At 47.9% G+C, this 15,136-nt stretch overlaps 1 protein-coding gene across 1 annotated transcript in view; it reads right to left on the reverse strand.

The window, feature by feature from the left end:
- Positions 1-15,136, reverse strand: part of LOC139530149 (A disintegrin and metalloproteinase with thrombospondin motifs 20-like) — a 135,114-nt gene that overhangs the window by 10,772 nt on the left and 109,206 nt on the right. Inside the window, exons 28-29 of the mRNA XM_071326289.1 lie at positions 13,934-14,101; positions 522-695 (exon numbers count right to left, since the gene is read on the reverse strand). Of these exons, the coding sequence (XP_071182390.1) occupies positions 522-695; positions 13,934-14,101 (342 nt within the window). The remainder of the gene's footprint in view (positions 1-521; positions 696-13,933; positions 14,102-15,136) is intronic.

A 15,136-nucleotide genomic window follows, 5' to 3' on the forward strand; every position in this document is an offset into this window, starting at 1 on the left:
CCTCTATTAACAAATGTATGTGAATATAATCTAATGATGAAATCGTATTTAAAAGCACATTGGCTCTCTGAAGTTCTGTCTCGGACATTCAACATATTCTCTTCCCCTTGTGGAAGCGATGCATTCTAAACTGAGGTTCCACTGGGGGCTTGGTGTTTTGTGTGCTTGTCCAGTTACCCATTAGACAAACACGTCCAGTGGACAGCCCCACTCCGTCACTGTGCCTCACACATGGCGGCCCTGCCTGGGTATTCTGGAGTGTTTTGGGGGGGGGGAGTTGGATAGTAAAGAGAGCACGTTGACGGTCGGCTACTGTTCAAACCCTGAACAGGACCAATAGTACATAGAGGTGAATTTGAAGTTTGATGGGAGAAACCCCAAACCTACAATAAGACAGTTATATGGAGGGGCTGGTGACGAGCCCCTGTTTGTGTCAAAGAAGAAGGAAGAAGAGAAAAGGGAAGTGAAATAGAAAGGAGATGGAAAGACAAAGAGAAAGATAGACAGCGGTCAATACTTACATCTTGCCACTCTCCGGCTGCCCAGGTGTAATGGAGACACTCAGTAGCCTGGCAGGGCTGGGCAGTGGCAGGATGGTTGTGGGCACCACACAGCTCTTCTCTTACCCGTCCTGTACCCTTCAGTCTGCAGTACACTTCTCTGTTCTGGACCCCTACTCCACAGGGGACAGAGCACTACAAATACACACAAACGTTAGATTGCCTGGCACACAACACACACTGACAGAAAGAAGCACACACTATATAAGTCTGTACACAAAGGCGTTTCACGAACACCTTCAGCAGCCACTTGTTATTCCCAAATGCATGCAATGTTTCAAACTGAGAGTGAGAGTTAATCATCTGATTACATTTCCAGCTCAGAGAACCTTTTTTGTCATTCCACTGTTACGCCGAATACAACAGGTGTAGACCTTACAGTAAAATGCTTACTTACGAGCCCCTAACCAACAGTTAGGGGCTTGTAAAAATATATGGATAAGAATGAGATAAAAGTAACAAGTAATTAAAGAGCAGCAGTAAAAAATAACAATATATACAGGGGGGTGCCGGTACAGAGTCAATGTGCAGGGGCACCGGTTAGTTGAGGTAGTATGTACATGTAGGTATAGTTAATTAAAGTGACTATGCATAGATGACAACAGAGAGTGGCAGTGATGTAAAGAGGGGAGGGAGGGGGGGTCAATAAAAAATAGTCTGGGTAGCCATTTGACTAGATGTTCAGGAGTCTTATGGCTTGGGCTGTAGCAACCAGATTTGAAATTAAACTAAAACACATACATTTTCCCATCATGTCCCCTCCCCCCTCACCCTCTCTGACCGAGACTAAGTGTGACTGTTTTGTAACATAAACTCAGCAAAAAAGAAATGTCCTCTCACTGTCAACTGCATTTATTTTCAGCAAACTTAACATGTGTAAATATTTGTATAAACATAACAAGATACAACAACTGAGACATTAACTGAACAAGTTCCACAGACATGTAACTAACAGAAATGGAATAACGTGTCCCTGAACAAAGGGGGGGGGGGGTCAAAATCAAAAGTAACAGTCAGTATCTGGTGTGGCCACCAGCTGCATTAAGTACTGCAGTGCATCTCCTCCTCATGGACTGCACCTGATTTACCAGTTCTTGCTGTGAGATGTTACCCCACTCTTCCACCAAGGCACCTGCAAGTTCCCAGACATTTCTGGGGGGAATGGCCCTAGCCCTCACCCTCCGATCCAACAGGTCCCAGATGTGCTCAATGGGATTGAGATCCGGGCTCTTCGCTGGCAGAACACTGACATTCCTGTCTTGCAGGAAATCACACACAGAACAAGCAGTATGGCTGGTGGCATTGTCATGCTGGAGGGTCATGTCAGGATGAATCTGCAGGACGGGTACCACGTGAGGGATGAGGATGTCTTCTCTGTAATGCACAGCGTTGAGATTGCCTGCAATGACAACAAGCTCAGTCCGATGATGTTGTGACACACGGCCCCAGACCATGATGGACCCTCCACCTCCAAATTGATCCCGCTCCAGAGTACAGGCCTCAGTGTAACGCCCATTCCTTCGACGATAAACGCGACTCGTCAGTGAAGAGCACTTTTTGCCAGTCCTGTCTGGTCCAGCGACGGTGGGTTTGTGCCCATAGGCGACATTGTTGCCGGCGATGTCTGGTGAGGACCTGCCTTACAACAGGCCTACAAGCCCTCAGTCCAGCCTCTCTCAGCCTATTGTGGACAGTCTGAGCACTGATGGAGGGATTGTGCGTTCCTGGTGTAACTCGGGCAGTTGTTGTTGCCATCCTGTACCTGTCCCGCAGGTGTGATGTCCGGATGTACTGATCCTGTGCAGATGTTGTTACACGTGGTCTGCCACTGCGAGAACGATCAACTGTCTGTCCTGTCTCCCTGTAGCGCTGTCTTAGGCGTCTCACTGTACGGACATTGCAATTTATTGCCCTGGCCACATCTGCAGTCCTCATGCCTCCTTGCAGCATGCCTAAGGCACGTTCACGCAGATGAGCAGGGACCCTCGGCATCTTTCTTTTGGTGTTTTTCAGAGTCAGTAGAAAGGCCTTTTTAGTGTCCTAAGTTTTCATAACTGTGACCTTAATTGCCTACCGTCTGTAAGCTGTTAGTCTCTTAACGACCGTTCCACAAGTGCATGTTCATTAATTGTTTATGGTTCAATGAACAAGCATGGGAAACAGTGTTTAAACCCTTTACAATGAAGATCTGTGAAGTTATTTGGATTTTTACAAATTATCTTTGAAAGACAGGATCCTGAAAAAGGGCCGTTTCTTTTTTTGCTGAGTTTATATGCTTTGTTTAGTCTGCTGGGTTTGATTCACAGGCTTTAAAGGAAAACTCCACACAAAAACGATATTTTGGTATTTGTTTCATAAGTCCATTGTTGACATAGTCCCAAAATGTTTTGCTTGTCATCAAATCACATTTTCAATATATGGAACTTCCAAAATACAGAAATACTCCCCATTTGATGCATTTTGCATCATATGATGCTGCGTATTGACCAATACAAACAGAGAAATATGTTTTCCTCTGAGCCTGCATTCGTCGTGCCTGTGTGAGCCGTATTGTCAGTTCACTCACAGGTCTATCACATGGCACATCTCTTTGAAGCCATTGAGAATCCTACCTGCATGCCGAAGAAGCTCTCCAGAACATTAGAAAGAGGTTTCCTAGACAAAAGATTAAGCCTTATCCTGGACTAAGAAGCATGTTTAATGGAGACTCTCCACTCAAAGTGCTTTTTAGTCCAGGACTAGCTTAATCTGGGTCTGGGAACCAACCCCCAGGGTTCAAGAAGAAAGCTGTGTAAATACTATAGAGCCACATGTACTGTGAGTACCATTTGTCCCGTTCGATCATTTATACAGTAGGCTATATCATGTTGTACTACAACTGTTTGCAGGCCTACGTTGTCGTCTCTATGGTGTGCGGTTAGGTGAAGTTTTACTCCTTATGTTTGGAAGGAGAACAAAAGGCATTAAGGGGAATCTGAACTCAGATGAAGGTCTAAGCCAAAGACAGAGGCCTCATTTAAAGGCTTGCGTTTTTAACATCCCATAGCGGGGTGTAATAGAGCCTCCAATTGCGATTTGAACAACAGTTATGGGTTAAGAAATGTGATTCTAATCTCTTTCCAAGAGACTTTTGGTTTTCATTGCTGAAGATCAAACTTATCACAGTTGAGCACACTATTCAATGTTGGAGACTATTCACTATTCAATGTTGGAGACTATTCACTATTCAATGTTGGAGACTATTCACTATTCAATGTTGGAGACTATTCACTATTCAATGTTGGAGACTATTCACTATTCAATGTTGGAGACTATTCACTATTCAATGTTGGAGTTGAGCTTCTCCGCAGACTGCTGCTCTCTACCCATCTGCAGTACGTCTGTTTGACATAAACATAAAATTTAGAATAGAATTAGAATAAGAATATACTAGAATATGAACTAGTTATTCTAATTCTATGGGTTTTGATTGGATAGGACAGCGGACCCCAAAACACGTCTTAGCACAGTGTGGTTGACCATAGAGAGGTGGAACATGCAGCTGTCACAGACGAATCAGTGGGATCGCCGCCACTCCACTCCCGAGCACGGGCCGCCCCACACCAAGAGCTCTACAGGCAGTCCTCACCCCTTCCTCATTTACCCTTCTCACACCCCCTTGTACCCCTTCACAGACCCCCATTCAGGCGAATGTGAGGGGGGTGATTGGCTAGCTGCTGAAAAGCCCAAACGGTGGGTGCTGAGGTTTCCAAAGTTGTCACAGGCATGAACGTTTAGATATAAAACATGTCTTTATGTTATAGTTGTGGATTTCATGGTTTCTGGTGGTATGTGGAGGGAGATGATTGCTTCCAGACACCAGGGAGGAAGAGTGAGAGGGAGAGTGAGGCCCTTAAGGGGAGTGGTCTCATGTGGGAAGACAGAGATGGGTTACCATTGCAAGCCCAATTGGGATTTCACAACCGCAGTTTAGGCGTGGAGAGCAGTGTGAGTTCACTTCATACAAGACCTGTTGATCTCACTTTACTCCCCATCCTATGTCCAACACAAAAATAACTTAAATATATCATTAGAGTGAGAGAAGCAGTGAAAAAGGGGGAGGCTGGGGGGTAATATAATATATTAGCATGAATATATACTGACAAAAAAGCACATATCATAGCATACTACAGGTTGCAGAGGGACCTACCATTTTTGGGGGGAGAATGACTGTGAGAACGTCATAAGGTCAGATTTTTGAAAAGGGTGTTTTACTCCAAAATGTAGGAAAATAAAAGGATGCTGACATCTAAAATATAATTTCCCCCTCCAGAAATGAGCCCAATATAACATATTGGTCCATATTATCAGGCAGGTGTGCTATTTAGCAATAAGCATCATCACCTGATGTAGCCCACCTGATGCAGCATAGTGGCTCTAAATAAACAGGCTGAGGGTTGCCCATCTGCTTTTATCCCATTGGGCTAATCATTAGCTAGAACTCACATTCTAAAGTCTAAACATTAGGCTCTTGTTGCTAGTTAGCACCATATTGATTACTTGATACCTTCCACTGGCACTCAGCCAACCAAGGATCATGTACTGTGAATATCATTTAGGCCGACCTGTTACCGCTGACCCGTGTTACATTTAGCCCTGGTCTTCCATATGCATTCAACGCCATCGGGGAGCGAATAAACCATGCTGCTGCTGAAAACTCAGGTTCTAAAATGGTGCATTTTAGCCAACTAATTTATTGGATTTAAGAAATAAGTGTAGCCGAGTAACACTAGAAAGCTCCGTGATCCTCCTCTTTTAACAGTGGCCTTCACAACTGCTTTGAAAAGTGTGTTTCCCTGCGACTGCATTAAGAATGTACAATGATGACTGGGTATGCATATTTCTCGCCCTGTGCGGCACGCGCAATTTGAATGCGCCTCGAGATGAATATTATTTTATCTCGCATAGAATATGACAGGCTGAACAATTGAATAGGTAAACTACTCTACTACAGTATGGGGTTGTCTGATTTTGCTGTTGCTTACTCGTGTTGTTGGCTGTGGAAAATGTAATGTGTACAACAGTTTTTCATTAGATCATTCAAATAGTTTAATGAAAGGTACCGGATTTCAGCTCTGCCCGGCTCTCATTTGGATCGTAGGTGTCGGTTCTCGGACCTGGCGGGACCCAGGTCTCAGACCCGGCCGGACCCCGGCCCAATTTAACCCCTGTGTATATCTTCTCTAGAGTGTGTTTTATGGACAGATACAGATACTCCCTATGCTCCCTCCACCTCCATCTCCTCCACTCTCTGGTGGTGATACATTTAGGCTCATGGCCTTTCCCCTCTCCCTCCGCTGGCCCCCCGGCTGTGCCTTCTGACCCAGTGTGACTCTGGTTCCATAAGTGCTGTCACACCCCTGACACAGTCGCCGCACGCTCGTTCGGCAGACACCAAGGGTGTGTGGTCGGCTCCGCCAGGACTGTGACCTCACAGGTCCCCCACCACCTCCCCCTCCCAGTTTTATTTATTTAATTTTTATTTCACCTTTAATTAATCAGGTAGGCTAGTTGAGAACAAGTTCTCATTTACAACTGCGACCTGGCCAAGATAAAGCAAAGCAGTGCGACACAAACAACAACACAAAGTTACACATGGAATAAACAAACATACAGTCCAGAACACAATAGAAAAATTTCTATATACAGTGTGTGCAAATGAGGTAAGATAAGGGAGGTAAGGCAATAAATAGGCCATAGTGGCAAAATAATTACAATTTAGCAATTAAACACTGGAGTGATAGATGTGCAGAAGATGAATGTGCAAGTAGGGATACTGGGGTGCAAAGGAGAAAAGAAAAAAAATTTACAGTATGGGGATGCGGTAGTTGGATGGGCTATTTACAGATGGGCTATGTACAGGTGCAGTGATCTGTGACCTGCTCTGACAGCTGGTGCTTAAAGTTAGTAAGGGAGATATGATTCTTCAGCTTCAGTGATTTTTGCAATTCGTTCCAGTCATTGGCAGCAGAGAACTGGAAGGAAAGGCGGCCAAAGGAGGAATTGGCTTTGGGGGTGACCATATACCTGCTGGGGGTGAAATATACCTGTGCTACGGGTGCTGCTATGGTGACCAGTGAGCTGAGATAAGGTGGGGCTTTACCTAGCAAAAACTTAAAGACTTGGATTGGAGATGCTTAATGTGAGTCTGGAAGGAGAGTTTACAGTCTAACCAGACACCTAAGTATTTGTAGTTGTCCACATATTCTAAGTCAGAACCGTCCAGAGTAGTGATGCTGGACGGGCAGGCAGGTGCGGGCAGTGACCGTTTGAAGAGCATGCATTTAGTTTTACTTGCATTTAAGAGCAGTTGGAGGCCACGGAAGAAGAGTTGTATGGCATTGAAGCTCATCTGGAGGTTAATTAACACAGTGTTCAAAGAAGGGCCAGAAGTATACAGAATGGTATTGTCTCTATAGAGGTGGATCAGAGAATCACCAGCAGCAAGAGCCACATCATCGATGTATACAGAGAAAAGAGTCGGCCGTAGAATTGAACCCTGTGGCACCCCATAGAGACTGCCAGAGGTCCGGACAACAGGCCCTCCGATTTGACACACTGAACTCTGTCTGAGAAGTAGTTGGTGAACCAGGCGAAGCAGTCATTTGAGAAACAAAGGCTGTTGAGTCTGCCTAAGAATGTGGTGATTGACAGTCAAAAGCCTTGGCCAGGTGGATGAATACAGATGCACAGTATTCTCTTATCGATGGTGGTTATGATATTGTTTAGGACCTTGACCAGCTCGGAAACCAGATTGCAAAGCGGAGAAGGTACGGTGGGATGTGAAATGGTCGGTGATCTGTTTGTTAACTTGGCTTTTGAAGAACTTAGAAAGGCAGGGTAGGATAGATATAGGTCTGTAGCAGTTTGGGTCTAGAGTGTCTCCCCCTTTGAAGAGGGGGATGACCGTGGCAGCTTTCCAATCTTTGGGGATCTCAGACGATACGAAAGAGAGGTTGAACAGGCTAGTAATAGGGGTTGCAACAATTTCAGCTGATAATTTTAGAAAGAGAGGGTCCAGATTGTCTTGCCCTGCTGATTTGTAGGGGTCCAGATTTTGCAGCTCTTTCAGAACATCAGCTATCTGGTTTTGTGTGAAGGAGAAATGGGGGAGGCTTGGGCAATTTGCTGTGCGGGGTGCAGGGCTGTTGACCAGGGTAGGGGTGGCCAGCCGTAGAAAATTGCTTATTGAAATTCTCAATTATTGTGGATTTATCGGTGGTGACAGTGTTTCCTAGCCTCAGTATAGTGGGCAGCTGGGAGGAGGTGCTCTTCTTCTCCATGGACTTTACAGTGTCCCAGAACTTTTTGGAGTTTGTGCTGCAGGATGCAAATTTCTGTTTGAAAAAGCTAGCCTTTGCTTTCCTAACTGCCTGTGTATATTGGTTCCTAACTTACCTGAAAAGTTGCATATCGCTGGGGCTATTCGATGCTAATGCCGTACGCCACAGGATGTTTTTGATCTGGTCAAGGGCAGTCAGGTCTGGAGTGAACCACGGGCTATATCTGTTCATGGTTCAACATTTTGCTTATTTAAGATTGTGAGGAAAGCACTTTTAGAGAATAACCAGGCATCTTCTACTGACGGAATGAGGTCAATACCCTTCCAGGATACCCGGGCCAGGTTGATTAGAAAGGCCTGCTCGCTGAAGTGTTTTAGGGAGTTTTGACAGTGATGAGGGGTTGTCGTTTGACCGCAGACCCATTACGGACGCAGGCAATGAGGCAGTGATCGCTGACATCCTGGTTGAAGACAGCAGAGGTGTATTTGGAGGGCAGGTTGGTTAGGATGATATCTATGAGAGTGCCTGTGTTTACGGATTTGGGGTTGTACCTGGTAGGTTCATTGATAGTTTGTGTGAGATTGAGGGCATCAAGCTTAGATTGTAGGATGTTAAGCATGTCCCAGTTTAGGTCACCTAACAGCACAAGCTCTGAAGATAGATGGGGGCAATCAATTCACATATGGTGTCCAGGGCACAGCTGGGGGCAGAAGGTGGTCTATAGCAAGCGGCAACGGTGAGAGACTTGTTTCTGCAAAGGTGGATTTTTAAAAGTAGAAGCTCAAATTGTTTGGGCACAGACCTGGATAGTAAGACAGAACTCTGCAGGCTATCTCTGCAGTAGATTGCAACTCCGACCCCTTTGGCAGTTCTATCTTGTCGGAAAATGTTATAGTTATGTATGGAAATGTCAGGGGTTTTGGTGGCCTTCCTAAGCCAGGATTCAGACACGGCTAGGACATCCGGGTTGGCAGAGTGTGCTAAAGCAGTGAATAAAACAAACTTAGGGAGGAGGCTTCTAATGTTAACATGCATGAAATCAAGGCTTTTTCGGTTACAAAAGTCAACAAATGTGTCACGTTCCTGACCTGTTTTCTGTTGTTTTGTATGTGTTTAGTTGGTCAGGACGTGAGCTGGGTGGGAATTCTATGTTGTGTGTCTAGTTTGTCTGTTTCTATGTCCAGCCTAATATGGTTCTCAATCAGAGTCAGATGGTAATCGTTGTCCCTGATTGAGAATCATATATAGGAGGTTTGTTTTGTGTTGGGGTTTTGTGGGTGTTTGTTTCCTGTCTCTGTGTTTGTGTTCTGCACCAGATAGGTCTGTATCGGTTTTCACGTTTGTTATTTTGTAAGTTGTTTGTAGTGTTCACTTGTTCTTTAATTAAACATGTTGAGCACTGGCTACGCTGCATTTTGGTCCTCTCCTTCAACTATGGAAGAAAACCGTTACAGAAACACCCACCAAACCCGGACCAAGCAGCGTAGCAACGGGGAGCAGCAGCGGCCCAGTACACAGGACTACTGGACACAGGAGGAATGGTCTTGGGAGATCATGGACGGAAAAGGACCCTGGGGAAGGGTTGGAGAGAATCGCCGCTCTCGGGAGAAGAAGGAGGCAGCCACAGCCCAGGAGCGGTGGATTGAGGAGGCAGCACGTAAGAGAGGCTGGAAGCCCGAGAGGCTCACCCAAAAATTTCTTGGGGAGTGTGGCTAAAGGGGAGTGTGGCGAAGCCGGGTTGGATACCTGAGCCAACTCCCCGGGCTTACCGTGGAGTGAGAGGGCGTCGTACTGGTCAGACACCGTGTTATGCGGTGGAGCGCACGGTGTCCCCAGTACGCGTGCTTAGCCCAGTGCGGGCTATTCCACCTTGCCGCACTGGTAGGGCTAGGTTGGGCATCGAGCCGGGTGCCATGAAGCCGGCCCAACATATCTGGCCTCCAGTACGTCTCCTCGGGCCGGCGTACATGGCACCAGCCTTACAGGTGGTGTCCCCGGTTCGCCTGCATAGCCCAGTGCGGGCTATTCCACCTCGCCGCACTGGCAGGGCTACGGGGACCATTCAACCTGGTAAGGTTGGGGAGGCTCGGTGCTCAAGAGCGCGTGTCCTCCTTCACGGTCCGGTATATCCAGCGCCACCTTCCCGCCCCAGCCCAGTACCACCAGTGCCTACACCACGCACCAGGCTTCCAGTGCATCTCCAGAGCCCTGTTCCTCCTCCACGCACTCTCCCTATGGTGCGTGTCTCCAGCCCAGTGCCTCCAGTTCCGGCACCACGCACCAAGCCTCCTGTGCGTCTCCAGAGCCCTGTACGCACTGTTCCTTCTCCCTGCACTCGCCCTGAGGTGCGTGCCCTCAGCCCGGTACCTCCAGTTCCGGTACCACGCACCAGGCCTATAGTGCGCCTCGAGAGTCCAGTGTGCCCTGTTCCTTCTCCCCGCACTCGCCCTGAGGTGCGTGCCCTCAGCCCGGTACCTCCAGTTCCGGCACCACGCATCAGGCCTATAGTGCGTCTCAGCCGGCCAGAGTCTGCCGTCTGCCCAGCGGTGCCTGAACTGCCCGTCTGCCCAGCGGCGCCTGAACTGCCCGTCTGCTCAACGCCGTCTGAACTGTCCGTCTGCCCAACGCCGTCTGAACTGTCCGTCTGCCCAACGCCGTCTGAGCTGGCCGTCTGCCAAGCGCCATCGGAGCCATCCGTCTCCCCAGCGCCATCTGAGCCATCCGTCTCCCCAGTGCCATCTGAGCCACCCGTCTCCCCAGCGCCATCTGAGCCATCCGTCTCCCCAGCGCCGTCTGAGCCATCCGTCTGTCCCGAGCCGTTAGAGCCGCCCGTCTGTCCCGAGCCGTCAGAGCCGTTCGTCAGTCAGGAGCCGCTAGAGCCATTCGTCAGTCAGGATCTGCCAGGGCCGCCAACCAGACAGGATCTGCCGGAGCCGCCAACCAGACAGGATCTGCCGGAGCCGCCAACCAGACAGGATCTGCCGGAGCCGCCAACCAGACAGGATCTGCCGGAGCCGCCAACCAGACAGGATCTGCCGGAGCCGTCAGCCAGCCATGAGCGTCCAGAGCCGCCAGCCAGTCCAGAGCCGCCAGCCAGTCATGAGCCGCCAGCCAGTCATGAGCCGCCAGCCAGTCATGAGCCGCCAGCCAGTCATGAGCCGCCCTACAGTCATGAGCCGCCCTACAGTCATGAGCCGCCCTACAGTCATGAGCCGCCCTACAGTCATGAGCCGCCCTACAGTCATGAGCCGCCCTACAGTCATGAGCCGCCCTACAGTCATGAGCCGCCCTACAGTCCGGAGCTGCCACTCAGTCCGGAGCTGCCACTCAGTCCGGAGCTGCCACTCAGTCCGGAGCTGCCACTCAGTCCGGAGCTGCCACTCAGTCCGGAGCTGCCACTCAGTCCGGAGCTGCCACTCAGTCCGGAGCTGCCATTAGTCCGGAGTTGCCCCTCTGTCCTGAGCTACCCCTCTGTCCTGAGCTACCCCTCTGTCCTGAGCTACCTCTCTGTCCTGAGCTACCTCTCTGTCCTGAGCTACCTCTCTGTCCTGAGCTACCTCTCTGTCCTGAGCTACCTCTCTGTCCTGAGCTACCTCCAAAATAATGTGGGGGCCTTGGGGAGGATTCTTAGGCTAAGGTCGTGGGCGAGGGTCGCCACTCAAAGGACGCTAAGGAGGGGGACAAAGACAGTGGTGGAGTGGTGTCCTCGTCCACCGCCGGAGCCGCCACCGCGGACAGATGCCCACCCAGACCCTCCCCTTGAGTTTTAGGGGTGCGCCCGGAGTTCGCACCTTGAGGGGGGGGGTTCTGTCACGTTCCTGACCTGTTTTCTGTTGTTTTGTATGTGTTTAGTTGGTCAGGATGTGAGCTGGGTGGGAATTCTATGTTGTGTGTCTAGTTTGTCTGTTTCTATGTCCAGCCTAATATGGTTCTCAATCAGAGGCAGATGGTAATCGTTGTCCCTGATTGAGAATCATATATAGGAGGCTTGTTTTGTGTTGGGGTTTTGTGGGTGTTTGTTTCCTGTCTCTGTGTTTGTGTTCTGCACCAGATAGGTCTGTATCGGTTTTCACGTTTGTTATTTTGTAAGTTGTTTGTAGTGTTCACTTGTTCTTTAATTAAACATGTTGAGCACTGGCTACGCTGCATTTTGGTCCTCTCCTTCAACTATGGAAGAAAACCGTTACAAAATGAGAGCGCCTGGGGAATGGGAGTGGAGCTAGGCACTGTAGGGCCTGGATTAACCTCTACATCACCAGAGGAGCAGAGGAGGAGTAGGATAAGGGTACGGCTAAAGGCTATAAGAACTGGTCGTCTAGTACGTTCGGAACAGAGAGTAAAAGGAGCAGGTTTCTGGGAGCGGTAGAATAGATTCAATGCATAATGTACAGACAAAGATATGGTAGGATATAAATACAGTGGAGGTAAACCTAGGCATTGAGTGATGATGAGAGAGGTATTGTCTCTAGAGACATCAATTAAACCAGGTGAGGTCACCGCATGTGTGGTAGGTGGGGCAAGAGGGTTAGCTGAGGCATATTGAGCAGGGCTGGAGGCTCTACAGTGAAATAAGACAATAATCACTAACCAAAACAGCAATGGACAAGGCATATTGACATTCGGGAGAGGCATGCGTAGCCGAGTGATCAAAGGGTCCAATGAGTTGCTGGACGGGCTGGAGACACGGCGATTCAGACAGCTAGCAGGCCGCGGCTAGCAGGCTAGCAGATGGGCATTCAGGGAACGTTGCGACGGAGGAGCCTGTTGAAAAACCCTCTTGGGCGGATTACGTCGGTAGTCCAGTCGTGATGGATCGGCGGGGCTCCGTGTTGGCAGTAAAAGGGGTCCAGTCCAATTGGCAGAATAGGTATTGTAGCCCAAGGAGTGGCTGATGGACCTCTTCAGCTAGCTGGGAGATGGGCCTAGCATAGGCTAGCTCCAGGCTAATTGGTTCTTGTTTCGGGACAGGGACGTTAGCCAGGAGAAGCCAATCAGGATAGCAGCTAGCTAGCTGCGATGATCCAGGTGAAGAGGTTCAGAGCTTGCTGTAGGAATCCGGAGATATGGAGAAAAAGGAGTCCGATAAGCTCTGGGTTGAATCACGCTGTGCAGACTGGCAGGAGTTGTCTGGGCTAAAGGTTAGCTGATGACCGGTTCTAAAGTAAATAAAATAGCAGATCCATACCACATTGGGTGAGGCGGATTGCAGGAGAGTATTTTGAAGTTGGGGATAAGAAAAATATAAAAAAGATATGTGAAGAAAAAAAAAATAATATATATAAAGATATATACACGGTACACGACAAGACGAAGACAAAAGACGCCTGACTGCTACGCCATCTTGGAGAAGAAAAAAAAATATATATTTTAAAAAAGTGTCTCTCCTGCGCCTGCCCTTTGCACTGAAGTGTCTTGATTGCAGCCAGTCCAGCACTTCAGTAACCTGCTGTGCTTCGTGAATGATGATGTCTCTCTTACCACCATGCTTTTATCTGTGTTGGACCGCCAACCGGGCTGTCCAAGTCTGGAGCCATGTGCAGTGTGTCGTCCGTCTGTAGAAAGTAGGTACCTTCTTGCATTTGTGATGTTTGAAAAGTGTGAATTGCACGTTCAAGATGTTGTCTAGCATGCTGCATCGGAGCAGCAAAATGCACCAGAAACGCATTGGTCAATTAGCCAATGCTGTCTTGAAAATAGTCCAAGAAAGGTAAAGGAACTAGCCTGATAACTAGTCAACCCCAGAAGAGGAAGAGAAAGCACAGCACAAGCTTTTTAGTATTCCCATAACATTTCCTCTCTCAAGTATACATGTCTAGTGAATTGCATAAACAGTTATGTAAATCCAGCCTGTGGTGTTTAACTCACATCGGAAGGACATAAGAATATGTAAACTGCTTAGTGATAGGACAGGTTCTTAGTGAGTACAGTACTCTACATCATCTACATCTGTGTTTGAGTTGTGTGTCCCAGCTGCTAGAGGTGACTGTTAGCGTTAGAGAGGCCCGAGGGTATTTTGAGAGTGTGTGGGGACGGGGTGGCGTGAACACATACCTCGCTCCACCTGTTGGCTTTCCAGCTGGGGCATCCCCGGGCTCGGCAGGCCTTTTGTGTCCGGGGACGTGACAGATGACTGCAGTGATCTTCCTCTATTTGGGTTTGGTTTGAGTAAACACAGGCTATCTCCCGCTGCTTGGTCCCACGGCCACAGCTCACAGAACACTAGAGAGAACGACAGGGAGATTTTTTTTTAAATGGCGGCAGTGAGTGTAGAGGTTCTACTGAAAGCTTTTCCAACGACATTTGTTGAAATAATGCTGATACCCGCTGCTCGGAGCCATGTTCTAAAATGTATATAAGTATCCAACACACTGCTTTGCTCAATATAGAATCTTCAGTGTATGAGATGGAGATAATCGCTCTTGATTTGTTACTGCATCTCATGGCCAAGTAAACAAGCTATAAACCACTTTTGGCTAAACTAATCATGACATGGATCTCTGTAAAGCATCCACTGAACACCCAGGTTTGAATGCAGTCCCGTCTTTAACCTGTAAACACTGAACTTAGTGTAGGGCACAAACTAGAGAGAGAGACACACACACAAGCTTAGGAGAGAGAAGACTCACAGAGCTAAAATACCAGGATGCATACATATGGCTAGACAATCATCTGGTTTCAATAAGAAGCTGTACGATGCTTCAGGAAAGCTACAGAGAGAGAAAGAAAACGAAACGAATAAAAGCAGAGACCCTGATGAGACAGGAGCCTTCATAAAGCCCCATGCCTGAGATGACAGTCGGTTGGTAGATGAAAATATTCTAGATTATTGCGTCTTCATGAGGCCAGACAGCAATTAGAGAGCCAACTATTTCTGCTCTGCTCTCAGTGAGAGAGGGAGTGAGCCCCCTTACACAAAGCCACTCCAAAATGGGGTATTGGAATAGAGTACAACAAGACGAGGAGAACTCTGTTTTGTCTTTAGCATATGTTACAGCCCAGATAACATAATATGCATTTTCCCTTAATTATGATGTCAGAATGTTGCATAGCACCAAACGCCATGCATTTTCCTGCGTCAGGCCTCATGGTAAACTTGTGGTGGTTATAGTACACTCTATTGGACTGACTGTGCTGTGATGGAACTATTTGAGGAAAATGTATTTGAGACAAGTAGACATACTGTAGTGAATTCTAAGAAAAGCTGTTCCTTTTTTTTTAGCTTTGGACAACAGGATCTGGAAAATAAGATTTTTT

Source organism: Salvelinus alpinus, chromosome 9, assembly GCF_045679555.1.
Source record: "Salvelinus alpinus chromosome 9, SLU_Salpinus.1, whole genome shotgun sequence".
NCBI lineage: Eukaryota > Metazoa > Chordata > Actinopteri > Salmoniformes > Salmonidae > Salvelinus > Salvelinus alpinus.